This window comes from Suncus etruscus, chromosome X (assembly GCF_024139225.1).
Source record: "Suncus etruscus isolate mSunEtr1 chromosome X, mSunEtr1.pri.cur, whole genome shotgun sequence".
NCBI classification, from domain to species: Eukaryota; Metazoa; Chordata; class Mammalia; order Eulipotyphla; family Soricidae; genus Suncus; species Suncus etruscus.
In genome coordinates this window covers 94616719-94644363 of record NC_064868.1, presented here as the reverse complement: position 1 = coordinate 94644363, position 27645 = coordinate 94616719, and the positions used below count along the sequence as shown (strand labels likewise).

The following is a 27645-nucleotide window of genomic DNA, read 5'->3' as shown; positions in this document are numbered from 1 at the left end:
GAAAAGATCTGGGGACTGGTGAGATACCACAGCAGTAGAGTGTTTGTCTTGCACGTGGCAGACCAGGGATGGACCTGGGTTTGATCCCCAGCATCCCATATGGTCCCCTGAGCCTTCCAGGAGTGATTTCTGAGCACAGAGATGGAAGTAAACCATGAGAACTGCTGGGTGTGGCCCCAAACAAACAAACAATCAAACAAAAACAAACAACAACAAAAAAAAAAAAACAAAAAGAAGGGGCTCACCTCAAAGAACATTGAGTAGCAGCTGACTAGATGTGGCCAGAGCAGGCTGTGTACCTCATACTGGGGCTCCCCAGCCCAAGCCCCATTTCAGGGTGCCATGGAATGGCCAGCCTAGCCTCCTCATGGAGAGAGTACCAGGTTGTCCTGGAGATAGGCCAGATGTCCTGAGGGTGCTGACTGGCAGGGGAGTTGTGAGAGAACTCATTTGCCTTTAGGGCTTTGCATGCAAGAGGCTTGGAGGCCCAGAGCATACAGTAGGGGGACCCTCAACACAGCATCAAGAACAACCCTATAACAAGGTGTAATCCAAAGAAGAGGGGAGTGGGATAGAGGGAGAAGTAGAAAGAGAAGGGAAGGAGAAAGAGGAGATGAGGGTGAAGGAGGAGAAAGGAGACAAAAGGGAATGAGGAATATGAGAAAAGGAGGAGGAGAAAAGGAAAGGTGGTGGAGGAGGAGGAAGAGGAAGAAAATGGGAAGGAGGAGGAAAGGGGGATGAAGGAGAAAAAGGAAGAGAAAGAGAAAGAGGAGGAAGAAGAGTAGAAGAAGAAAGAGGATAAAGGTAAAGAAGGAGGAAGAACTGCAGAAGGGGAAGGAGTAAAAGGAGAAGGAGGAAGAGGAAGAAGAGAAGGAGGGAACAGAGGAGGAGCCAGAGGAGGAGGGGGAGGAGGAAGAGGAGAAGGATGTGGGGTAGAGCAGAAGGAGGAGGAGAAGAAAAAGGAGATCTAATAAGGGGTTAATATCTAAGATAAATGAGGGACTGTTAGAGCTTAATAAAAAGAAAACATCTAGCCCCATCACAAAATAGAGGGAGAGCAGAAACTTCCTCAAAGAAGAAATACAGATGGACAAAAGACACGTAAAAATGCTTCGCACCAGGGATCAGAGTGATAGCACAGTGGGGAGGATATTTGCCTTGAATGCGGTCAATCTGGGTTCTATTCCTGGCATCCCATATGATCCCTCAAGCCCACCAGAAGTGACTCCTGAGCACAGAGACAAGAGTAACCCCTGGCACTAATGTGTATAACCCCCCCCCCCGCAAACCAAAAAAGTTCCATATCGTTAATCATCAGGGAGGTGACAATCAAAATAAGGAGATATCACCTCTGACCACACAGACGGGCACACATCACAAAGAGTAAGAACAACCAGTGCTGGCGTGGATGCAGGGAGAAAGGGACTCTCACTGCTGGTGGGAATGCAGACTGGTCCAGCCTTTTTGGAAAACAATATGGATATTCCTCAAAAAAATAGAAGTTGAACTTCCATATGACCCAGAAACACCTCATAGAAATATATATCTTAGAAACCCCAAAACACCAGAGATATAAGCCCTCTGACTCTTATGTTCATTGCAGCATTATTTACAATAGCCAGAACCTGGAAACAATCCAAGTGCATGAGAACAAGTGAGTGGCTAAAGAAACTGTGGTACATCTACACAAAGGAATACTATGTAGTTGTTAGGATAATGAAGTTATGAAATTTGCTTATTCATGGGTGGATATGGAGAGTATTATGCTGAGCGAAATGAGTCAGAGGGAGAGGAATAGACATAGAATGATTGCACTCATTTGTGGGATCTAAAATAAAGACAGTATGATAAGTAATAATATTTAGAGACAACAGAGAAAAGGGCCAGGAGGACCAGTCCATGGTAGGAAGCTTCTCACAAAGAGCAGGAGAGTGCAGATAGGGTAGAGAAGGGACCACTATGACAATGAGAGTTGGAAATTATCATTCTGGACAAGAACTGGGTGCTGAAAGGGGATAAAGTGATAGGTAAAATATCCCTTCTATAGCAATATTGCAAATCACAGTGACTTAAAGGGAAAAAAAGAAGAGAGAGAAGAAAATGTATGCCCCAGAGCAAGTAGGGGAGAGGGCAGTTTGGAGGGCGAGAGGGAAACTGGGGACTTTGGTGGCTGGAAATGTGCACTGATTGGTGGAGGGTTTTGGACATTATTACTGAAAGTCAATCATGAACAAATGACTTTGTAATTGTGTACCTCATGGTGATTCAAGTAAATAATGTATTTATAAATAAATAAAAACAGGAGGAGGACATAGGGAAGGAAAAGGCAAAGGAGTTGGAGAAGGGGAAGTAGTAAAAGAGGAGAACAAGAAAGAGGAAAAGGAGGAAGAGGAGAGGAAGAGGAGGATGTGAAGTAGAATAGGAGGAGGAAGAGGAGCAGAAGCAGAAAGAGGAGGAGGGGAAGAAAGAAAGGGAGGAGGATAGCAGGAGTAGAAAGAGAAGGAGAAGGAAGTAGAGAAGGGGAAGGAGAAAAAGGAAGTGAAGGATGTGGAAGGGGAGGAGGTGCAGAAAAGGAGAAAGAGGAAGAGGAGAAGCAGGAGGAGAGGAGGAAGAGGGGGAAGTATAGGAGGAGGAGAAAGAAAAAGGAAAGGAGGAGGAGAATGAGAAGGAGGAGAAAGCAAAGGAGGAGGATGTGGAGGCAGAGTAGAAAGAGGAGGAGAAGCAGAAGGAGGAAGAGAAGAGGGAAGAATAGGAGGAGAAGGGGAAAGAGAAGGAAGAGGAAATGGAGAATGAGGACTAAGAGAAAGGAGGAGAAATAGAAGGTAAAGAAAGAGCAGGAGGAACAGGAGGAGGAGAAGAATGAGAAAGAGGAGGAGGGGAAGAAGAGGGGGAGAATGACAAGGAGAAGGGAAAGGAGAAGTAGAAAGAGGAAAAGAAGGGGCCGGAGCGGTGGCGCAAGCAGTAGGGCTTTTGCCTTGCACGTGCTAACCTACGATGGATCACAGCTTGATCCCCCGGCATCCCATATGGACCCCCAGACCAGGAGCGATTTCTGAGCGCATATCCAGGAGTAACCTTGAGCGTCACCGGGTGTGGCCCAAAAAGAAAAAAAAAAGAGACATTTGGTGTTTTCATTCATGTGGTGTTCTAAGGTTTGTTTGGTTTTTGGGTCACACCCGGTAGGGCTCAGGGGCTACTCCTGGCTCTAGGCTTAGAATAGCCCCCCCCCCCGCCCCCGGCAGGCTCGGAGGACCATATGGGATGCCGGGATTCGAACCACCGTCCTTCTGCATGCAAGGCAAACACCCTACCGCTGTGCTATCTCTCCTGCCCAGGTTTTTTGTTTGTTTTGTTTTGGGGCCATACCCATCAGTGTTCAGGGGTTACTCCTGACTCTGTATTCAGGTCATTCCTGGTGGGCTCGGGGGACTTTATGGGATGTGGCTAGAATTGAAACCAGGATGTCCGCATGCATGGCAAACGGTGGTCATCCCTCTAGCCTGCCTTTGAGAACCCCTCCTGGCCTGCAGTGCTATGAGTGGTCCCTTCTCATTTCTGAGGAAGGTGCTGAATGCTGAGCCGCCAACAGCAGCCCCTCCTTGGATTATGGTCAGAAGTGTCGCCTTCCTCCTCTGCACACTCGGGGCTACCTGGGCTGCACCCCACACACCCGATCCTTCTGCCCTTGGTCTCCGCCACCCCGCGTTACCACCCCACAACCCAACCCACTGATACCCTTTTTCTCAGCCAGCCCTACCTCCATCCTCTATAGTCTCAGCCCATTCCAGGGTTTCATGCCTTCCCTGTACCTCACAGCCTGAGGGGTTCAGAGTGTATGGTGCCAGACTTTGGGGTCGGATCCCGCTAGAGCTCAGGTGATGCTGATTGGCTGAAACTAGTGAATGACAGGACAAAACCTAATGACGTTTCGCGACCCAGCGCGAGCATGTTGCCATGGAGATGCGGAGGGCGGGTAGAGGGCCAGTAGGGCGGGTCGGGCTTGAGGACCGGCGTGGGACTGTGGCCAATGGTGGGTCGGAGCGTGCCGGGCAGGGCAGGAGAGGGCGGCGATTGGCCGTTCGGGTGCCGGGGGGGGGTTGAGGGGGGAGGGCAGAGGTCGAGGCAGGAGAGAAGGAACCCAGGTGCCTGCCTCCTTGGATAGGAGTCAATAACCAGGGCAGTGGGACCAGAGTAAGAGCCCCACTCCATCTCCACAGGCTGCCTGGCCTCCCTCTCAGCTCATTGCATCTGTGAGGGCACCACTGGGCAGTTTCTCGGGGCCTTAACTAAGCCTTGGAAGGAGACTTGTACTTGGCACTCCATGTGGCAGATATGGCACCAGAACCTGACCAGGACTCGGTTTCCAGTCCACAGGGCTAAAGTGCCTCACGCAGTCATCCTCCTTCCAGGACTCTGTGTGCTTAACACACACTCACACACACACAAGGGGGTATGAAGTCCTTAAACTGTATCCACCCCCTCAGTGGTGAAAATGAACTTTGTGGTGTGCACCATGGAGGCCTGCCAGATCAGGAAAACACCCTGGAGCCAGCCCGCTCCAGTGTGTGGATCCTCGGAGGCACCAGGTAGTCAGGCATCCAGGTGGCACATATGCTTCCAATTCACAAGAAAGTCCCAAGCATGCTAGACAGAGGGTGCAGGGCTGGCAGCATGAGTAGCGGATTATGATGAAGGGGTGCAGGGTTATTTTTTGGGGTGACACATGTTCTACAGCAGAACAAGCACCTTGTGTTTGTACACTTTGTTTTTTGGGGGGGCATGCTATACAAGTGGTACATTTTTTAGGCCAGACTGTACCTTTTTGGTTGTTCAGCAGTGCTCTGAATCATTCGTGGTAATGCTCAGGGGGACCATATGGGATACAGGGGATTGAACCCAGCACTCCATATGGTCATGTATATAGGGCAAGCTCCCCACACTCTGTATAATCTCTCCAACCTCTGAACTGTTTTGTTTTGTGGCCACACCTGGTGGTGCTTAGGGTTTACTCCTGGTTCTATGCTCAGACCTGGGGGACCATAAGTGGTTCCAGGTAGCTGTGTGCAAGGTAAGTGCCTTCCCCTCTGGACTATGGCTCTGGCCCCCTAAACTGTATATTTTAAAAAGATGCATTACTGTTTGGATGTGTGAGGGCACTTACATGATTTGTTTATTTCCATTTTAGTGTGAAATGGAAGTTTGAGGGTAGATACTAATTCTGAGGAAGACAGAGGGAGGGAGGGAGGGAAGAGGGGAAGGAGGGAGGGAGGGAGGAAGACTCATGAAGGAAGGCAAATCACACATTTGGAGCTGGATGCTATTCCAGAACATGAATTCTAGATAATACCTCTGAACCAACTGCTTGCTGATGAGGAGAAAATAAGCAGTGATGTGTTTACTCTCAGTAATGTTCAGTGCTGCCCAGGAAGAACACCAGCTTCTAGGGTAAGGCCTGGTCCCTGGCACATACACATTAGAGAGAAGCAACCTGGAGCAAGCAGTTCCTGAGGGCAGGGGAGGACCAGAACCATGCAGGCCCTTGTCAGTTCTGCTGGCTAGGAGTAAGGAAACAACTTGGTGCCAAGTCCTTCAGTCAGTGAAGGAGTCCCTAAAGGTATTTTCATATTGTGACCTATATCATTAAACTTTTGACTTGTACCCCTACTTTTTTGTTGTTTTGGGCTATACCTGGCAGTGCTCAGTTACTCCTGATTGTTTTCAGACATCACTCCTGGCAGGCGCGGGGGAACAATGTGGGATGCTGGGAATTAAACCTGGGTGGCTGTGTACAAGGCAAATGCCCTACCCACTGTGATATTGCTCAGGCCGCAATTTGTACCCCTATTTTTTGGCTATACTCAGTGATGCTCAGGGGTTACTACTAGCTATGTACTCAGAAATCACTCTTGGTTTGGGGGACCATATGAGATGGCAGGGGATTGAACCACAGTCAGTCCTATTTTATCGCATGTAGGACAAACTCTACCACTTGCACCACTGCTCTGGCCCCTGTATTTCTATTTTATTTAAATTTTAATTGCTTTATTTAAGCACCATGGTTATAAAATTGTTTATTGTTGTTTCATTCATAGAATGTACACCACCCTTTACCATGCACCCCTCCCACCACTGATGTCTCCTGTTGGCCCCCCTCCTATCTGTCTCTCAGGTAGGCAATTAATTTGCTTTTTTGTCTTTCTCCCTTTCCTTTTTGACACTATGATTTGACTATTGTTAGTGGTGGGGTGCCCAGCATGTCACTTTCTTCCATTTCATCACTAAATTCTTGTCTAGAGTGAGCAGTTCCAACTATCGTCATAGACCATTCTTTACCTGGCACTCTTTGTGGCAAGCTTTCTACCCTGGACTGAACCTCCTCACCCTTATTTATTGTCTTTGGATATTGTTACCATACTATCTCATTCTTATATCCCTCTGACTCATTTTACTCAGCATAAAAATCTTCATGTCCATCCATGTATAAGCAAACTTCATGTCTTAATTATTCCTACTGGCTGCATGGTATTCCATTATGTAGATATACCAGTTTCTTCATTCATCTGTTGTCGGGCACCTGGGTTGTTTCCAGGTTCTGGCTACTGTAAATAGTGCCGTGCTGAACATAGGAGTTCAGAGGGCATTTTTGTGTTGTATTTTTGTGTTCCTGGGGTATATACCTAGGAGTGGTATTGCTGGATCTTATGGAAGCCCAATTTATAGCCTTCTGAGGAATGTCCATATTGATTTCCAAAAAAGGCTAGACCAGTCTGCATTCCCACCAGCAATGAATAAGAGTCCCTTTCTCCCGCCATCACTGAATCTGCCCCTAACTTAAATACCCCAGGTCACACCATTTCTTGGGCCAATGGAGGTTGCCCATGGAAAAGGTATAAGCAGCCTGAAGGTTGGGCTGGTACTTCAGGCCACCCAGTGGTTCTTCTTCTGTTCAGCACCCTTTCCCAGGATCATTTTGGGGCTCCCAGCTATAGTCTCTTCCCCAAGGGAAGGAGCATCTATACAGGGGAAAGCCAGAGAGAGGAAGGCAACTGCTTTGGAAAAGCTTTATTAATGAGGACTGAACAGGGTCTGGAATGAGGTGTGCGAGCATTAATAGTGTCGCTCACTGGGCAAAGGACATGCTGTAGAAGCCTGTGATAGTGTGGAGGGGGGCTTGAACAGCACATCTCTCTATAGGCTAGTGACTGAATGCTCAGAATACCCTGCTGCTGCCCAGCCAGACTGCAGAGGGAAGATGCAAGTGACCACCAGAGACAAGCCAGTGTGGTGACATGACACCTGGGAATCTGCAGGTAGGAGGGTAGTGGGAGTGTTGGAACAGGGAGCCACATTGCCCAGCCTCTGTGGGCCCTAATTCCATGTACGTGGCTTTTACGTGCAGAAGCGCATTTACCAAACTCTTCCCAAGCACAGCCCAGTGAGCTCAAATCTCACTCTGGTATTATTTAAGATGTTATGCCCAGGGCCCGGAGAGATAGCACAGCGGCGTTTGCCTTGTAAGCAGCCGATCCAGGACCAAAGGTGGTTGGTTCGAATCCCAGTGTCCCACATGGTCCCCCGTGCCTGCCAGGAGCTATTTCTGAGCAGACAGCCAGGAGTAACCCCTGAGCACTGCCGGGTGTGACCAAAAAAAAAAAAAAGATGTTACGCCCAACATTGTAGCCCAACAGGGATAATGAAGCCCATCTCCAGAGATGTGGCTAACAGGAATAGGAAGGGAACAAAATTGATTTTCTATGAGAACAATGAAGATCAACAACATAGGTTTGAAGGTCAGAAGGCAGCCTGCTTCACTGGAGCTTCAGAAGATGCTCCACAGCTTTGACAATATACTTGGCGCTGTTTCCGTACTTGTCTAGCAGCTCACTCTCCCTTCTACTCTGGGGCACCCCAAACACTGCCATCTGATGGATGATGATGTCAGGCTCCATGCAGATGGCCGAAGACACAGCCTCTCCAATGCCACCTGGGGATGCAGAAAACAGCTTGGACCTTTGAGTAGCCGGTTGGCCTTGGAGTCCCAGGAAAAATGTTCTTATCCCTCACTCACTCATGTGAATGCGAAAATGACCACTGGAAAATTGGTGGTCTTCAAATGGCCCCCCTATCTATAGCCAGGGCTTGCCACTGGTCCCCCCAAATAGGGTAGGGTATGTGGTGCACCAGTGTCATAGCTCTCAGACCCAGGTGATCCATTCCCATCCACCCATGAATCTCCCTAATGGGCCCGAGGCCTGAGATGTGCAGCCTTCCCAGTGAGACTGGCCTAGACTGCAGGCACTGTGGGGAACTTTCTGGACAAGCACGTTGTTCCCTACAATGCCATTGCTCCCTGTCAACCTGCTCTTTTGCATTTTCTCTGGATTCTTTGTACAGATCCACCTTTGGGGATATCAATCCAAATATCAACCACACAAAAGGCAAGGACATTGTGATACGTTTACTGAGCCTTCCATCAGTGTGCCCACAGAAGGGAAGATGTGGGCTGTATAGCATGTGTTGTGGGATGTCAGCATGGCTGGGGACATGTTGGGCTTTACCTTCAAAGTGGTGGTCCTCCACAGTGATGACCTGGCACCGGTGGCCCTGGCATTGGTGATGACTGACATGGTATCCAGGGGCTTCACAGTGATGACACGGATAAAAATCCCTACACAATAGTCCACACACCAGTAAAGAAGATGAAGCCAACAGTAGCAAAAAACTTGGAGGTATCCCAAGCATGAGCCTCAGCCACTCCCACTGACCTTTTTTATGGAGGATGTCAGCAGCCACCAAGGCTTCGTGAAGGGTCACTCCAGCTCCAATAACAGTGACTTTGTCCTCCTTACTATGGCGCACGACCTGGCAGGTTTCCACAAAGCACAAGTGCCTGGTCAGTCCCATGACCATCATCTCAGAGAGGAAGGTATTTTGTGACATTGCTTGTCACCATTCCCCTTTCTGAGTTCACTATCAGAAGGACAGTCTTTCCGGATAAGCCCCATTTCACAGTTATTTTACAAATCCCAACCATTTCTCATGATTTACACCAGGGGCACTGCTCCAGTGACCAAGCCCTGGCTCAGGGGCCAAACCTCTCAACAAAGAATGCCAACTTCTGGTGGGGGCTTTTTACTGGCATTTGAACCACTCTGGGCTGGGTGCAAGGTCCCTCAGTCCTGCTGTGGTGACCTGGGTGCCCTTAGCACTGCTGGGCAGCACTAGGAGAGGTTCCCCCAGATTAAAGAAAAAAAGGAACCATTGCTATAGAAAAGAAAAGTAGCAAGGCTATAGGCCCTCTGATCAGTGTGGAAACATAAGTTTTTAGGGACTTTCAGAAAGCCAGCCCTCAAATTCTCCACACTCTTGATTATTAGAATAGGGCCAATTGCATGACTTTGTCCCTCCTCACAACACAGGCCCTGTGTGGAGCTAGGGAAGTGCAGGGGACAACTAAGTCTGAAACTTGACTGCTTGAGAGGTGGTCCTGAGGCTGCTCTGGGCACCTGGGAGCCTGAGGTCTAGCCAGGTAGACTCTCACTTCACAGCACAACACAGCAGTTGCTTCAGGCAACTTAAGACAGCAGAGACAAGAGCAGGGCCCAGACCTATCCTGTACAGGGCACTCTCACGGAGGAGACTAACTTGGGCTGGGGAGGTTAGGGAAGTTAGTTTACATGTAATCTCTGTGAAGGGAGCATATGGAGTTGGGGCTCTAACTAGGGTTTGTTACAGTCAAGGCAAACCTTAGACTCTAGATGCTGACCTGCCATTTCCAGGATTTTGTTTAGTCAAATTGAAGCTGTGTTGTTTCAGCCACAAAACTCAAGGTCCTGCAAGTTACTTCTCAGGAAAACTCTGCTGGGAAAGGACCAAGCCATGTCCCAGCTGCTGCCCTATGAGAGCCAGATAGCTGTCCTGGCAGAAGCCCAGTCACACAGACGAACAGGGAGCCTCACCTTGGCCTGCCCAACTTTGAAGTTCTCCTGCGGATTGTAGATGACATCCATATCAGGGCGGCTGATTCAGATGTAGCAGATCCCCTAGGGCACAAGCAGGGTGTCAGAAAGTGAGAGCGCTCAGGTTGCTCCCTCCACAGAGGAGAGAGGCACTTGCCAGGCTGAGTGCCTTTCCTGAACCTGCAGAACCCAATCTCAGGGCAAGTGCAGCAAGCAATGCCCCTAAATGTACCTTGGTAATGGCTGCCAGGAACACGGCATACTCAGTAGAGACAGCATCGCTCGGGTAAAAGGTAGTGCAGTTAGGAATGTTCCGGAATATGGCCAGGTCCTCCAGCGCCATTTGGGAGGGACCATCTTCCCCTGAAGAAGCAAAGTCACACTCAAACAAGACATATGCCCCCACACAGAGTCCTCTCTAACCTGTCTCACCAACCCCATATGCCAATCCTTCCTTCACTCCTGCATTCTTGCAAACACACACTAGTCCTGCACTCTGGACCAACTGGTAGCTCTCTTCCTTGCACAGGTGGACAGTGGGCTGCACGTGCCCTGCCTGCTTGACCTAGCAGACACTGGGTCCATTTCCTATGAGTCCTAGTTGCTTCTCAGAGTTTTCTTCCAAGTAGTCCCCTTGGGGCCCCTGGGGGTGCTGTTCTTAGTAAGAAAGCCTAAACCTGTTTCAGAGTGTGAACTTCACAGGCACAGAGAAGCCTAGCTGCTCTCTAAAAAGGGACATACCATGCCCCACCCTCATCTGGTCTGGGTCCAACGACTAAGCCAGAGGCCACTCCAAGGAGCAGACCTGGAGCTCTCTGTGTGCTCTGCATTGAATGCTCTGCCCATGTCAGGTGCCAAGCTCTCTGATCTGTCAGACCCTAAAACTCTGTTTCCATCAGGTTCCCCAGAACACTTGATTTACTCTTGTAAACCTGATCTTCAGGTTCGGGGTTCAATCTACCACTTGAGCTCGGTTCGGGGTTCAATCTACCACTTGAGCTCAACCCAGCCTCACATTCTAGTCAAGTGCTCTGACATTCTATCCTGGTGAAAGAAAGGGAGTGGCAGCATACCCCCGGACACTCCTAAGTGAGAGCCCATGATGTTGACATCAGAGTTGCAGATGGCCCCCGTGCAGACTTGATCAAATGCATGGGTCATAAAGGCAGAGAAGGAGCAGGCAAAGGCAATGGTTCTACCACGTGTGGCACAGCCCAGAGCCACGCTCACCTGCAATGGAGAAGGAATGAGAACACTCTCGGGTCATGGTTTCATCTTCCTTCAGGGCAGATCATGTGGTTCCCCAAAGGACCCCTTCCATACCCTTCCTGCCTTACATTCCTGGGCCTCAACCAAGCAAGCCTATAATGCACAGAAGCTACTGCCCAGAAAGTAGAACTCTTCCTGCTGAATGGCTGGCACTCAACCTTGCCTGGACACTACAGATGGAGCAGTGCCCTCCTGCTCTTGGGCTATTCTGACACCAAGTCCGTCCTGGTCCTCCTGCCAAAGGCTGTGCTTCTGGCTTACCACCTGACCAGTGGAAGAACACCAGGTCTTCATCTGAGATAGCCATGCAGCCACAGTGGGCATCAGGCTCTTCCTCCTTATCTGACCTGGCTGGGATGTCCTTGCACCATGCTGGGTCATAATTAGGGCTGCTGGAGCTGGCTTGAGCTGGGATTTGGGATCTGCACTAAGACATTGCCTCCACTCAAGACAAGCAGGCTTCCTGAAATCTTCATCCGTCTTAGGGAAGAGAGGTGTCTCCTCCAACCCTTCCAGCAGCCACTGGACAGAGGGCCCCATTCTGGCAATAAAAGCCCCAAGACACTTTGGCATCATCACAGAAAGGGAAGCACATTCTTAGCCAGGTGTTTTTCTAGGCTTGCTTTGTAAAAATGGCGAGAACTCAGTGAACTTAACTTTTCCAGGGACACATTCCTAAACAAGCTAAAAAGAGACTGTCACATGACTGCTCCTTGTAAGTAGGAAGGAATTTTAAGAATTGAATGACATCCCTACAGCAAAACTCCTTCCTTTCCCATCTACTCATGGATGTGAACAAGTTTCCGAGCACTGACGTCAGTGACAAAGAATGGGCCTGCTTCTCATTCTTGGCTTACCGAGCTGTGAGCTTTCATGAACAAACAGTTCATGGCTCGAACCATGGGGCTAAGACAGTGCAGCAGGGAGGGCACTTGCCTTATACAAGGTCAACCTGGGTTCGATCGTTGGCACCCCACAAGGGAGTCTCAAGTCCCACCAGGAGTGATTCCTGAGCACAGAACCAGTAATCAACCCTGAGCACTTTTGGGTGTAGCCCCCAAACCCCTCCAAAAAAGTAACTAGAACCAAATCTCTATCCAGAAGCAAAATGCAATGTTCACAGGTAAATGGAGTCAGAATACATTTTAAAACTATCAATACTGGTGTGTTTTTATTGCAGGGTCAATAAAAGGCTTTCGTGCATAATATATGTTGAGGAAATAAGAACCCAGGTAGAAAAGGGGATAGAATTTCTTAAAATTAAAGAGTGGCATCTTTATATAATCATATGATCAGAGTATGTGAACTGATTAAAAATCCAGATCCTAACTTAAAACAAGGCAGGAAAAGAGGAGTAAAACCAAATAAATAGGGGCAGAATTCAGAGCTCAGAATAATAATGACAAGTTGGGGATGTGGCTCAATGGTAGATGCTTCACAAGCATGAGAGCAGGGCTCAACCCCAACCCAACCAGGAAAGCTCTACAACCTCCAGTGCATGGTGAGAGCAAACACATCAAGAGAAATGATTCAACAGGCCTGTCATTCTGTCCAACCTATCCAACCTGTCCTCTGGGAGCTTTACCCACACCATAGGGCCCAGCAGTACTCTTGGGTGGATGCTCAACTCCTCTCTATTCTTGTCAAGCAGAAGCACACTGCACCCAGGGACTTTAGCCCCACCCTCATGCCAAGCTATCTTCCTGCCTTGACCCCAGTCCAGAGTGTGAGGGACCTGAAGAGCCATGTGCTCCAAAGTTGTCTGTGCCACTACTCTTAACAGGCATCCCTCCCCATTCTCTGCCACTCCTACCTCAACTGCAGTGGTACCTCTTTTGCCTGCCCTAACTGCACTCCCACCACAGCCCCAGCCAATCTTGGGACCCACGCACCAGGAAGCTAGAGCCCTGGGGGTGCTGACCACAGGCACTGAGGAGGAGTGGTTTGAGGGAAGCTGAGATCAGAAAACAAAGTTGGGAAAGGATATCGTTCAGTGAGCCCATGGGGCAACAGTCCCCTCATGGTGGGGATGCCCTGCTCTACTGATCAGTTCTGACTGGGCACAAGTCCATGGCCAGTTGACTGTGGCTGCCCTGGAACTGAGTCTAAAGAACTGACCAGGGCCCGGAGAGATAGCACAGCGGCGTTTGCCTTGCAAGCAGCCGATCCAGGACCAAAGGTGGTTGGTTCAAATCCCGGTGTCCCATATGGTCCCCCGTGCCTGTCAGGAGCTATTTCTGAGCAGACAGCCAGGAGTAACCCCTGAGCACCACTGGGTGTGGCCCAAAAAAACAAAACAAAACAAAAAGAACTGACCAAAGCTCTCCTTGTTTCAAATGAGTCTACTCTAGGGCCGGAAGCTCTGGTACCCTATGTCTGAAAGAGTGAGGAGTTCTGTCTGTGCTAGTTGAGCTCAGGTAGTGAACAAAGGCCACCTGACCTGATGGATGAGTTCTCAGAGATGTGTGCACAGGACTGATCCCAGCCCCACTCCCAGAGCTCTGTGGGCCACAGTCTCATGGAGTGGTCAGAAAGCACCATCCCTGCAGCTTTCAAACTACTGGACTCTCAGCTGGCAGAAGGGGCTGGGTGCTGAGCAGAACCAAGAGGACCACGCAGAGATACCAGTGGGATTGGGATGCTTCTGCCTGAATCTGCAGCCTGCTGTCTTAAGTCTCCCCCGAGAGGGGCCAGGCAGCTGCTTCAGAAGCAGCCTTTCACATCGCTTTCTCCCTGCATCCCTGCATTCAGGCTCTCTGGCTCCTGCACCTGGCTTTTGGCATGAAAGGAAATGAGGGGCAGGCTACCAATGCCCATGAGCCCACAATACACCTACCATGTTTTTTTGTTTTGGGGGGTTTGGGCCACACTTGGTGGTGTTCAGGGGTTACTCCTCGCTCTGCATTCAGAAATCGTTCCTGGCTGGCTCGGGGGACCACCATGTGGGATGCTGGGGATCGAACCTGGGTCCATCCTGGATTAACTGTGTGCAAGGTAAACACCCTAATACTGTGCTATTACTCCAGCCCCACACCTACCATGCTCTGCTCGGCAATGGAACAATCAATGAAGCACTCCTGGTGCTCATTTTTGAAGAGCTCTGAGAAGGTGGAGTTCTTGCTGTCACCATTTAGTACAACAACACGGTCATTGATGTGACCCAGTTTAGCCAGAGTGAGCCCGAAAGCCTTTCGAGTAGATACCTGTAGAAGGCAGGACGCTGTTCAGAAGGGGCACTGGAACAATTCAGACCCACTCGCTGTATGCAGAAAGCCAGTGTGACTCCTTACCTTTCCACAGGGCCATTAAACAGACTGCTAGTCTCAAATCTGTATTTGGTAAATGGGGCTCAATTGAGCTCTGCCCTGTTCCTCTGATCAAACTTTTTCAAATGTCCAAAATGCAAACACCTCTGGGACTTTTACACTGTGAAAGTCAATTTCACTTCAAACATTACAATGTATAACTACACTTTTGGGGCGTCATACCCAGCGGTGCTCAGGGGTTACTTACTCCTGGTTCTGCACTCAGAAATCACTCCTGGCTCTGCGCTCAGAAATCACTCCTGGCAGGTACTGGGGACATATGGGATGTTGGGATTCAAACCACCGATCGTCCTGGGTCAGCTGTGTGCAAGGCAAATGCCCTACCGCTGTGCTATCTCTCCGGCCTCTACAACTACATTTTTCAGGACTGGGGAGGAAACCCAGAGCATCACACATGCAAGACAAGTGCTGGACTGAATTTTAGAAATAGCTTTATAAAGATCCTGCACAGTCTGAGTAATTATTTTCACTTTATTACTATTATAAGAAAGGACAGCTTTCCATTCTGTCAATAGAAAAACAGAATTAAAACTGGTAGTTAGTCTTTCTCCAAGCTAACTCTCTCTGCAAACTCTTATTTCTAACCACTTTGGCTGATTCTTGTGGCTCTGCATTTCCAGAGCTGCTCTGCCACTGCCTTCTTCAAGCCAGCTCACAGCTTTAATTTCCTCAGCACTTCCTAGGTGGGATAGACTCAGCAGATGCAACTTAGCCTTGAGGTTTAGGGCATTACATTTTGAAGCATCCTCTCTCTAGATCTTTGTATCTCACCAAGCCCATTTTTTGTACTGAGGTTTGAAAAAGTAGGAGTGCTGAATTTTCTAAATGCTTTCGTTTCATGTGTAGGAAAATGCTACTCCTCACCCTGCCTTGTATTACTAGTCTGTACTTCACTGATGAGAGCAGCTTGTGAATGTACTTGTGGTTCTGAGATCAGTCACTGTTTTCTCAGAACTTGTACGGTAATGTTCCTAGAGAACTTAGTCAGATCTGGTTTTTTTGTTAGCCTGGTTCTCGTTTGGAATTCACGAATGAACTGGAATGATGCTTTTGTTTATCTCCATATTTGGGAAGATTTGAAACAGTCTAGATTAACCTATTCTTTTTTTTTGGGGGGGGGTTCTGGGCTATAGCAGGCAGTCCTCAAAGGATCATATATTGTGCCAAGGCCGAAGTCAGGTCAGCCACAAGGCAAGCACCTTAATTCTTATTCTTTCTCTCTAGCCCCTAATCCATTTCTTGAATATTAAAAAAACTGTATTTTGATGAAGATAGTTGGTGCTTGGAGGCCTCACTCTGGGTTATTCTCTTTTTTCTATGGTTGTTAATCTACCAAGTTTGTCTTGTTTTTAAAGTCAATAATGGTATTTTATTAATTCCTTAAAAAAGGTCCATCCTGGATTTCGGTATCAAAAATAAATAATAAATAAATAAATAAAAGTTCCATCTTTGGGCTTTCGATGTTATAGAGCTTCAAATTTTACCCAGAATTCTCAGACTCTAGGAATATTCTCTTCAACTGTGCTTCTCTCTTCTAATAACTAATGCATTTATTTATTTGAGATTTTGGGCTATACCCAGTGACATTCAGGGGTTACTCTGGCCATGTGCTCAGAAATCTCTCCTGGCTTGGGGACCATATGGGACGCTAGAGGATTGAACCGCGGTCCGTCCTAGGTTAGCCACGTGCAAGGCAAATGCCCTACCACTACGCCATCGCGCTGGCCCCTAACTAATGAATTTATAATAAGTGGTTTCCCTTCTGCTTTGGCTCGCATCTGGCTGTGTTCAGGGATCACTCCTGGTGGGGCTCCGGGGACCATGTGGACAGGCATGAGGCAAGCATATTATCCCCTGTACTACATCTCTGACCTAACTAATTTTCCCTAAAAAATACATTATTTGCTCCTTTGCTATTTTAATTTTTTTCTTTTTTGGGAGGCACACCCAGTGATGCTCAGGGGTTACTCCTGGCTATGAGCTTAGAAATCGCTCCTAGCTTGGGGGACCATATGTGACGCCGGGGGATAAACTGTGGTCCATCCTAGGTTAGCGCACACAAGGCATGCACCTATTTTTGTGTTTATTGTCATATGCCAGAATGCAGGATATAAATGTGTTCATAAAAAACAGAAATGACTGATTTGTTTCCTTCTTGTAAGACTGGTCTTTGGCAAATTGGCTTGTTTCCTTCTGCAATTCAGGAGTTTTCTCCAAGACCAATCCAGTCGGGCCCCAGTCTTTGCAATCAAAGCAGACTCCTGAGTGTGGGATGGTCTGTGACCACAAAAATGTGTGATCCATGTGAAGAGGCCAGGTATTAGTAAAGGAAAGGTGATCATCCATACTACTCAACCTTCCACCCTCCAGTCACAGGGGAGTCAGAGCACAGCAAAGGTACTTAGGAAGGAGAAGAACAGGAATAAACTTGGCCCACTGTCCACCTTTCTGCTTACCAACAGTGTAAAAAGGGTGAGAGGTCATTTCAACATCTGAAATGTTGACTTCTGGGGAATCTTCAATAGGAGCTTTGGGCTCAAGACGCCTGTTGGTTTGTATCTGGCTCTCAATCACCTTGATAATTGCATCTGCTCTCTCCTTTGGCATTGGCTTTCCATGCCAACTTTCTGCATCAATACCTGCAACACACCAGACTCAAGACTTATGCCATACATAGTACTCAAACACTGTTAGACAAGCCAAAAGACATTTCGAGGAAGAGCTGTTGGCCAAGAGCTCCCTGGCTTGGAGAGCCTGCAGTGGGAGCACTAGCCTAGGATAGTCTGGACAAAGGCCCAGAGGTTCAGGAGACATCAATGGCCCAGGTGTTGGTGAACTAGGGGATTGGTGGGTAAAGCATGGAGACCCCAGAGGGGGCACAAAGTTTTGGAGTTCTGCTTAAACCAAGCTAGAAATACACTGAAGGTTTTGGTGAGGTTTTGGTGAGGTGACCCGAAAGATCCATGCAAGATCAGGCAAGACCCACATGGCAGCCCCATGGAGACTGACCCGTAAGAAGGATGGTATGGCGATGACCAGAGAGCCTTAGTGGGGATAAGGACAGAGAATGGCTAGAAGAAGTGGGAGACCTACAGCTGGGGCAGAACCAGTTAAAATTAATTCCAATTGAACTCAGGAGAGGAAATTGGGGGGAGGGGCAGGTCGACTGAGATTTCACCAACTTGCAGAGAGTTCAACTGCCATTACTAAACTGGAGGTTAAACTAAAGGTGCTTTATGACTTTGCTCTCTAACTTACAAAGATACCAGAGGTCAAATACCCCCTTTAGGACTATGCATGCTTGATGGGGCTGGAGAGAGAATTACAGGAGTTCAGGTGTTTGCCTTTGTATGCAGATCTCAAATTCAATCCCTGGCACTGTATATGGTCCCCTGAGCATAACAAGGAGTCATCTCTGAGCACAGAACCAGAAGTAAGCCCTGATCACTGCTGAGCATGGTCCCAAAACAAACAAAACTGTTCACACGAAAGATGAATGATCTACAAATGACCATTCAAACTTTATGTTCTCCTTTGCTGTAGACTGGCCTGTGTGGAGTCCCTGGTGACCCAGCTGCTGCCATCTCCTGAGACCAGCAACCAAGCATACTCACTTGAGGTCCCGTAGCCCTTGAAGGTCTTGGCAACCACAGCTGTGGGCTTGTTTTTCACTTGAGCCGCCTGCCAGAACACTTCGCACAGTGCATCCACCTCACAGCCATCCACCACGTAAGTGTTCCATCTGTAATATAAAGGGAGTCAGGACACAAGACAAGGGAGGAGGGAACTGCCAGGCATGCTAACACAGAACACAGTTACCCAAAGTTTTCGCAGCGCTTCTGGTAGGTGTCAATGCAAAGCTCTAAGGATATGCCAGTGCTGTGGCTCAGGTGGTTCACATCGAAGATTGCCACAAGATTATCCAGATTGTAGTAGGACCCGAAGGCCAAAGCCTCCCAGACAGAGCCCTTGGCGGACTCCATATCTCCCAGGAGGCAGTACACGCGATAGCTGTCACAAACAAGTCAAGAGAGGTGAGGGCCCCAGTAAGGAGCTTCCTGAGAGAAGACCAGGACCAACAGAGGCAGCTACAAAATGCCAAGTCTCCTCAGACTATAGCCAGCAAGGCACTGAGGCAGCCTCCTCTGTGGCTTCCCTTCAGTAAGGCAGCTCGTTCACAAGTTTAAGGGAACCTAGAGGGGCTGCTGTCATTTCTCAAGGCTCTACGAATAGGAGAGGAAGCAAGGAGAGGAGAAAAAGTACCCCAATGTTTATGTACAGTTTCTGGGTTAGCGACTTCCAGCACAGCAATCTGCGTTTGAACTCACGGATACTTACACCAATCCTCAGAGAACTTGCCACTGCATAACACAGATCTTGGAATGACCAAGCCACTGAAAACATCCAGAGCCTACAGAAAGGCTCAGCTGGTGGGAGGGCCATGACCACAGGACAGGGATTGAGAGACACAATTATCAGAGATGAGAAATGGAGCACCAGGTAGCTTAGCTGGGGGCCTCAGCCTCAGGCTCCTTGTGGGAAGATAAGCACCCACCCCCAACAAAGTGGACAGATCCCAAATGAACCCTGTGAATGTCCTATGTAGGGCAGGCCTCTCCAATAACGGCTCCTGGTGAAAGGGTGTTAGCCTTGTGGAGCTTCAAGTCCTCACAATAACATTTGAAATCCAACCAGAGGCCAAAGCAGTTTCCAGAAAGAGATTCTCCACTACCAAAGCCACAGTAACCTGAATTTTCTGTGTTTCCAAAGCACCCAGGCAGGTATAATGACAGGGAAGCCTTACCTGGCTTTGTCAAAGTACTTGCCAGTGTATGCCATTCCACAGGCAGCCCCCAGACCCTTTCCAAGCCACTTGGTCACCATATCAAGCAGAGATAGTCTCTGTAAGAAAAGAGCCCCAATGAACCCAGGCATCCCCTCCCAGACTGTTGGAGGAATTCTTCTTTGCTGAGCCCGTGTGTGGCCCAAGTCTTGGATCAACACTGCACAAAGGATCAACCTTTTAGTTCTCGAGTTTAGTTTTGGGGCCACACCCAGTGGTATTCAGGGCTTACACCAGGCTCTGCACTCAGGTACCACTCTTGTTGGAGCTCAAAAGACCTTAGGGAGGTGCCCAGGAATGAACCCAGCTGGCTTAGTGCAAGACAAACAAGCTACCTTCTGTATTATCTATCCCACCCAATGGTCAAATTTTATGATGAACATGGGCTCTTTAAACAGAATTCAGAAGAACAGGATTTGGAGAACTGACTCAAAAGGCTTTCCACGTTGGGACCCTGGGTTTAATACCTGGCACCCCAAAACACTGCTGAAAATGATCCTGAGCACATCAATTGTGACTCAAAGAAACAAATAACCCCCAGAAACACCTATGATATGGGGCGCCCCTGGCATGTACACGAGATTTTAGAAGTGCACATAGGAGCAAGAAGTGTACATCTGCATCCTATCAGGCAAGGCCTCCATCTTCTACAGACACAAGGAAGCCCTGAGGCCACGAGGCGATGCCATCTTACCCAAGTTTCCAAAAATTCACTGCATTGCTTTACTCAATGGAGACTTTTGCAACACACCATCCCCCCTGCTACCTATTCCTTTTCCTCCTTCACTTCCAATCAGGGCCACCAGGGAGTGCCCTCCAGAAACCTAAGCCTGTAAGTGCAGTCAAGCCAAGCCGGGCACCATCCTGCCCACTGAGCCCTGCCCACTCTGAGCCCTGCCACTCCTTGCCCAGAGAGCTCGTGGCCCCTCCCCCAGGGCACCACCTGCCTGGTTCATCTCTTTCAACCCCTTCCATGTCCCCGGAGCAAGATACACTGTGGCCTTGGACATGGCAGCCATTGACAGTGCTAGAGCTTTTCCCTCCTTCACCCCATCAGCTCCATTCAAGCAGACATGGGTGCTCACTTCTACAGGGGATGAACAGCACTGCTGGGTTTTAGACTCCTCACTCGTTTGCCTTCTGCTCCTCCTGGGGGGCATCTTGTCCAGATTTCTCCTCCAATTTGATTTCGCATCACTCAGCAGTCTTAAACCTCATCTTTCCCTCCCTCAAATCCTAACTGGCTCCTGAAATGAGCTCTGGGCCCTAAGGTGGAGAAGCATGATCAGGCGCTGCAGAGGCAGCCCCCTGAAAGCAAAAGTGTTTCAAGCAGCATGGACATGAAAAAAAAAATGGAAAGTCCACTCCAGTTTTCTCTGACAAAAAGACCAAGACAAGGATTGAGAAAGCCCTGAGCGTGCTTCCTGGCTGTGAGCACTGACACACATGATCTGCATGCAGGAGCCCCAAGTCTCATGTCCAGAACCTCAAGGTCTTTAAGCACTGCTGGCAGTGGCCCCAAAATGAAACCCAAGTAGATCGGGAAAAGGACTCAGGGCACCTCAGATAGGTCCACATAATAAGTGGCCTGCCACATCTGAGAGCACACACTTTAGCCATATGAGGCCCCTGAGCTTGCCTTTGCCCCACTGTCTCCACTGTCACCGTCCCCACTGAGGGGAGAGCAGGGTGGAACATGAGTCTGCGCCTCGACTTGGCTATGCTAACACTGCAGGTGGGCACAATGGCTGGGCATGCTGTCCACCATATAAGCTTCGTTAGCACATCCACCATGCCTGTCATAAATGCTCTGCTTTAATGTAGATCTCGGCCCATCCCAATCTCTCCATTTGTTGAAACTTAGTGTCCATGGCAACGGGGATGAGTGGGGCTCTTTGGTGACACCAGGTGATGCTCAGAAATTGCTCCTGGCTTGGGGAACCATTTGGGATGTCGGGGATTGAACCCAGGTCTGTCCTGGGTCAGCCACGTGCAAGGTAAACGCCCTACCACTGAGCTATCACTCTGGTCCCTAGGGGCCGCCTTTCTTATTAGCAGCCCCAGAGACACCACTCTTTTTTTTTAGAAGACACCACTCTTGTCTTGATAAGTCAGAGTGCAAGGAGAGGTTGTGCACAGGAAGACAGCCCCGGCTTGAACAGGATTCAGAAGGAGCCTGGATCTAGGTATGCCCAACCTGCAGGTTTGATCAGCTCCTGTGCTAGCTTACCTTGGAGAGGATGAATCGGTCATTGTATGGGCTCTCGGGATCTGAATGCTTGTACTTCATGACATGGAAGAAGAGCACAGACAAAATCTCGGCGGCACTGCTGCAGGATGTGGGGTGGCTGGAAGGAAGACATGACACTTGTCGTCTCTCAGAGCCAGGCATTCACCAGGGACCATCATGGGAGATGACCTTTTGGCACTCTCTTTCTTCAGATGGGGGCAACTCCACGACTGCAGCAGAGCGCAAATGGAGTGCACAGTGTGCAAGGGCATTTGAAAGCCCAGTAATCACATCACTTGCCTCTTTTCGAGGACCAGAATTCTTCAGCCCTTTCTAGGAGCACACCTGGATTCTCAGAGCAAGGTCACCTGGGGGCTCATGAGCACATCAGTGTTCTTATGCTGCTTTAAAATCACTTGGGCTATCGTTAATCACAAGTCATTTGGCAAAAATAAACCAGCATGTGTTGTCAAGTTGACTAATACTTGACAAGGGCCTCCAAGCATTCAATTTAGCACAAAGCATTTTTAATAAAGAGGGATACAGAAATTGGAGATTTCCACATAAAAGAAAGAGACTAGGGGCCAAAATGATAGCAGAGAGATAAGGGCCTTGTGTTGTATGAGGTCGACCTGGGTTTGATCCCCAGCATCCAATATGGGCCCCAAAGACCAACCAGGAGTAATCCCTGAGCACAGAGCCAGGAATAAATCCTGGGCACAGTCAGGTGTGTCCCCTACCAATAAGACAAAATAAATGAGATACCATTCCCTATCTTTCACTGGGCACAAAAATTAATTCAAATGAGATGGAAGACTGGAAAGCATTAACTGCCTAGAAGAAAACAGAAATATACTCCTGGTCTTAGGAATGACATTTTGGAGACAGCACCTCAAGCATAAGCAACGCAACACAAAAGCGTCATGACAAAGGCACAAGTAGGCACTGTAAAGGAAATGGATGAAAGGAGATATCTTATAGAAAGGGAATAAGACACACAAACCTAGTGGAGCACAAACCAAATGGAGTGAGTTGGTGAAGTGGTAAAGCACATGCTTTTCTGCTGTTTGGGGGCACACCTTCTGTTGCTCAGGGGGGGCATATGGGGTGCCAGGGATAGAACCCAGGATGGCCACACTCAAGGCAAGTATCTTACCAACTGCACTCTCTCCAGCTCTGTAAACACATGCTACATGTGCAAGAACTTGAGTTCAAGACCTGAGACCACCAGGCTGATGTGATTTCATAGAGTTAAAGGCCAAAAAGGCCCGTTTAAGGAAACACTTATCAGGGAGATGATTCAAAGGGCTAGAAAGCAGGCTTTGCATGCATAATCCTGGGTTTGACCACAGATATTGCATGGTCCCAGGATAACTGTTAGTTGTAGCAAAGCAATTCTGAATAAAACAAACAAGATGGAAAAAGGTATGTAAGAAGTTACTCAATGTTAGGGCCAGAGTATTAGTATTGCAGGTAAGGTGCTTGGCTTGCATGCAACCAAACCAGATTTGATCATCAGCACCCCAATAGTCCCCTGAGTATCGCCATGAGTAATTCCCTAGTACAGAGCCAGGAGTAAGCTCTGAACATTGCCAGGTGTGTTCCCCAAACCAATAAAGTCATCACCATGAGAAAAACTCCATTGCAAAATCTCTATGAGATTGTAGGTTCTAACTGAACCTATTGTAATGCTTCATATACTAACTCAAATCACTATCTGCATACCATAAACTTATATAGCACTACCATCCAGGTCTTAAACTTGAAAAATAAGCATATATTTTTGATAAAAGGAAGAACAGGATCATGCTTTGGAAAATGAATTGTGAGACAAATTCCTCATGGTGCGGTTTATTCAAGACCTTTGTTGAATTCTGAATACTGCATGGGAGAGCAGCCAGTCAGTATGTGTGGGGGCCAGGGTAGGATGGAACATCATCTGCCTAGAGTCCAGTCCTAATTCTCAGAATAAGACTTTTGGACCAAATTCTGAGTATCTGGAGGCCAGAGAGATAGTGCAGCAGGTAGGCACTTGTCTTCCAAGTATCTATCTGGGGTTTGATTCCTGGTTTACATATAATACCCAAATCCCTGCCAAGAGTGCTCCCGGAGTGCAGAGCCAAAAGTAAACCTTAAGCACTGATGGTGTGGCCCAAAAGTCAAACAAAACCAAAAATCAACTAAAAAAAACCCAAATTAACCAGCCCCCATGTAGTAAATGCCTTTCAAGTTTCACAATGTAAAAGAAAACTTAAAAGCACTCACTTGTCTTGTAAGTAGAGACCCTGAAATAATAATTGGAATTGAACAAGTATCATATCTACAGCCCTGAACTTTTACTGACATAGCCCAGGATGGGGTACAAAAAATTAGAAGATGCAAGGTATTTTACCTGATCAGACAGAATGAAGTTAGAATAACATAAGAAAAAAAGGAGAACATATACAAATCAGTGGAAGTAAACAAATTTTTTAAGTAACAAGTGACTCAAAGAGGAAACCATAAAGCTGGAGAGAGCAGAGCAGGGCAAGCAGCTGATGCACGCTGGTGGCCTAAGATCTATTGCCGGCACTATATCTGGTTCTCTATGCCTTTCCAGGAGTGAAATACACTAAAAACACACTAAAAAGTAAAATATTTAAACCCAAACTCCACAGAAATAAAGATCAAAGCAAAAAAATGAGACTAGGGACACAGTGGGGGCAGTACTACCGACTATTGCAAACTATGCAACACATATACGATTGAATGCCAACTGGTAATCTAGAAGAAATTTCTAGAAACAGGAAATCCAAGATGACTTTGTCATGAAGAAACAAAATATGAACTAATCCATATCTAAGATACACATAGTTAAAAATGTCCTAGACAAAAACAAGCCTGAACCTGACAGTGTTACTGGTGAATCTCAGCAAGCATTTAAGTCCTTAACACTCCTGAAAGGCAGCATGAAAATAAGAAATGGGGAATAAATGTACATGGTCATTTGGAGACAATCAATACAGCCTAATCTCCCAAAGGCTAGTACACCTCCTTTGCACCCCAGAGGCTCTAATTCGTCGGAAAATACGCCATCCAATGTGGGTTTGCCCACCCCAATCCAACAACTAAGAAGTTAGGGATAGTCTATAAAATAAGGCATTGCTGACACCAATTCCATCCCTGAAAAAACCTCTTGGCACCACCAGTTGTAACCCTAAAGCCCTCCACTCCAAACCTACCAAGAAAGTCTCCTCAAGATAGAGACTGCATACAGTCTTTTCTGTATAGATAACAGATCCCAGAGGGGTACTGGGACCACCCAACAGTGCACACCACCCTCAGTCATGATAATTTGCAAACACCCCTGCTGGAGGCCCCTCTTAGATGGAAAGCCAAGGCCCTACTTTGGTTACTGAGTCAGTTTGGGGCTTTTATTTATTGTTGGTTCTGGCATGCAAACATTATTTTACTTGGTTGATTGCAGTTCCTTTCTGGGTCTATGCTCACACCCACTTTATGTACCTGAACACGCAATCTGCCCACACCACTCACTTCTCTCTTCCCCTTGTGGCCCCCTGCCTGCACCACTCATAATTCTCTCCCTACTGCAACTCTGGCTGTACCCCAAGCCTCCTGCCCAGACCATTAGAAACTTCTTCTGAGCTCCCAGTGATCACCAGTTTGTGCCACTCTTGTTTCCACGGCGGCTATTCCCACCTTCTTCCTTCATGACCTTCAAAGCAGTAGTCTTCTTTTTCTCACGCCCCCTCTCTGCCCAGATAAGTCCTTGGTTTTGCCCATGCATCAGCTCTCCCACGTGATCTGCCTACAAATTCGCTCCATCAACGATCTACCCAGGCTGGTGCTTTAGGTCCCTTGTGACCTCCATGGCTCTGCCCCTATACCCAACCCCTTCCACGGCCCCCTAAGGGGTCTGACCCTTTAGGACTCGCCGTTTTGTCCTCACACTTCCTCTTAAAGTCTTGAGGCTCTGCCCCTACACGCTGATCCTCCAGACTGCCATTTTTTTTTGGGCCACACCCAGCAGTGCTCAGGGGTTACTCCTGGCTGTCTGCTCAGAAATAGCTCCTGGCAGGCACGGGGGACCATATGGGACACCGGGATTTGAACCAACCACCTTTGGTCCTGGATCGGCTGTTTGCAAGGCAAATGCCGCTGTGCTATCTCTCCGGGCCCCAGACTGCCATTTTGTCTGTACACTCCTCCTGCATCATTCTAGGCTCTTTCTGGATGCCCTGATCCCCAAGATGTGCCTTTTTTTTGGAGGGGGGTCACACCCGGCAGCACTCAGAGGTTACTACTGGCTGTACGCTCAGAAATCGCCCCTGGCAAGCTCGGGGGACCATATGGATTTGAACCGTCGTCCTTCTAAATGCAAGGCAAATGCCCTACCTCCATGCTATCTCTCCGGCCCAGGATGTGCAATTTTGTCCCCAAGCTCCCCCTTCGACTTTTGAGTATCTGCCTCCATGTCTGGTTCTCTAGGACACTCCATTTTGCCTCCATGACCCCCTCGTGACCCTTTAGATTTTGCTTTGATCTCTGGATCCTCCAGGGCATTTTGTTCCCATGCTCCTCCGTGAATTTGCCCCATGTCAGAACCCCCAAGACATGCCATTTCCCCCCTCAATTCCCCCGCGACCCTTGCGGCTCTGTCCCAATACCCAGATTCCCCAGGACATGCCATTTTGTCACCACGCTTCCACCCCGTGACTCTGCCTCGTGCCTGGATCCCCCAGAACACTATATTTTGTCGCAACACTCCCCCGCTAACCTCTCAGCTCTGATGACCCCCTAACATGCCCACATTGTCCCCATGATACCCCCAGGACCCTCGAGGCTTTCCCCCAACATCCGTATTCCCCAGGACATGCCATTCCCCCCCCTACTCTCTACCCCCATGCCTCTATCCCCCAGAACATTCCATTTTGTCCCACGATCCTCTTGCGGCTTTTCCCCCAATGCCCCAATCCCCCAGAGTGTGCCATTTTGTCCAAACGCTATGCCTCGAAGCTCTGCCCCATGATGGCGTCTGCCCACTCGTACTCTGAGAGGTCTGGGATTCCCTTGGGCCAACCCATGGAATATCAAGAGGCCAGTGTGGGGAGGAAGGGTCGAGGTATTGGGCCAGGAGCAGACAACCCTATGGGGCAAGCCCCCAGCAGACATGGGCTAGTGGGGCCTCACTTCACCCTCCCTCAGTCCAGTTGCCTTCGATGGGGTCAATGGTTGCCTTACCCATAGCTCAAGGCACATGTGTCCTGGATGGATCGGATGTGCAAGTGGTTGGCCAGGTCCTGCAGCACCTGAAGGATCATTGAGTCAGGTTTGGATTCGTCAACCATTATGGCCTCAATTTCTTCCATGGCTGCCATCTTGTCATCCATGTTGATGTCCACGGAGTAACTGAATTTAAAGAGTTCTCCAACGTGCTTTTCCGTGCAAACTGTCCTGTGGATCCCTCTGCGTGGTTAATGGAATCCCTCCATGGGCTGTAGATTCCCAACGCATGGCTATGGATTCCCTCTGCGTGGCTCCTTCAGTTTTCGGTGGTTCCTTCTGGGGCTCCTTTGGTGTTCGGTGGCTCCTTCGGTGTGTCCTTCCGTGGCTCTTTCTGCGGCTCCTTCTGTGGATTCTTCTGCATGCTCTGTTAGAAAGCCTGGGATTTGGAACATCCCACATTGCTACATAGCAAAAGGTCTCAAACCACTGTTCTCAGATTCTCACATTCAACACAATTATGCCAAAGAATTGTTCTTCTGATCATGTCCATGTCTTCTGTTTAGAGAGAAAAAAGTTCTGGGCCTATGGACATGGAGCTGGCCTTATGCGGATAATGTAGCACAATAAGTTTCATGCTTTAAAGTAGATCCAAGGAGAAGTTTACGACTTTATCACTTTATCACGCTCTACCAAAAATCTTTTTCTTTTGCTCTTTGGGCCACACCTGGCAGTGCTCAGGGGTTATTTCTGGCTCTGCGCTCAGAATTCGCTCCTGGCAGGCACAGGGGACCA

At 48.5% G+C, this 27645-nt stretch overlaps 1 protein-coding gene across 1 annotated transcript; it reads right to left on the bottom strand.

The window, feature by feature from the left end:
• Window positions 1–7663: 7663 nt before the first annotated feature.
• Window positions 7664–27017, bottom strand: TKTL1 (transketolase like 1). The gene is given in 15 exon segments (XM_049766973.1): window positions 7664–7984; window positions 8559–8588; window positions 8591–8668; window positions 8766–8862; window positions 9960–10043; window positions 10192–10322; window positions 11033–11189; window positions 14267–14431; window positions 16911–16918; window positions 17011–17193; window positions 18169–18296; window positions 18374–18565; window positions 19359–19456; window positions 21628–21745; window positions 26869–27017. Coding segments are annotated over 15 exon segments (1794 nt in total). The 3' UTR covers window positions 7664–7808.
• Window positions 27018–27645: the final 628 nt, after the last annotated feature.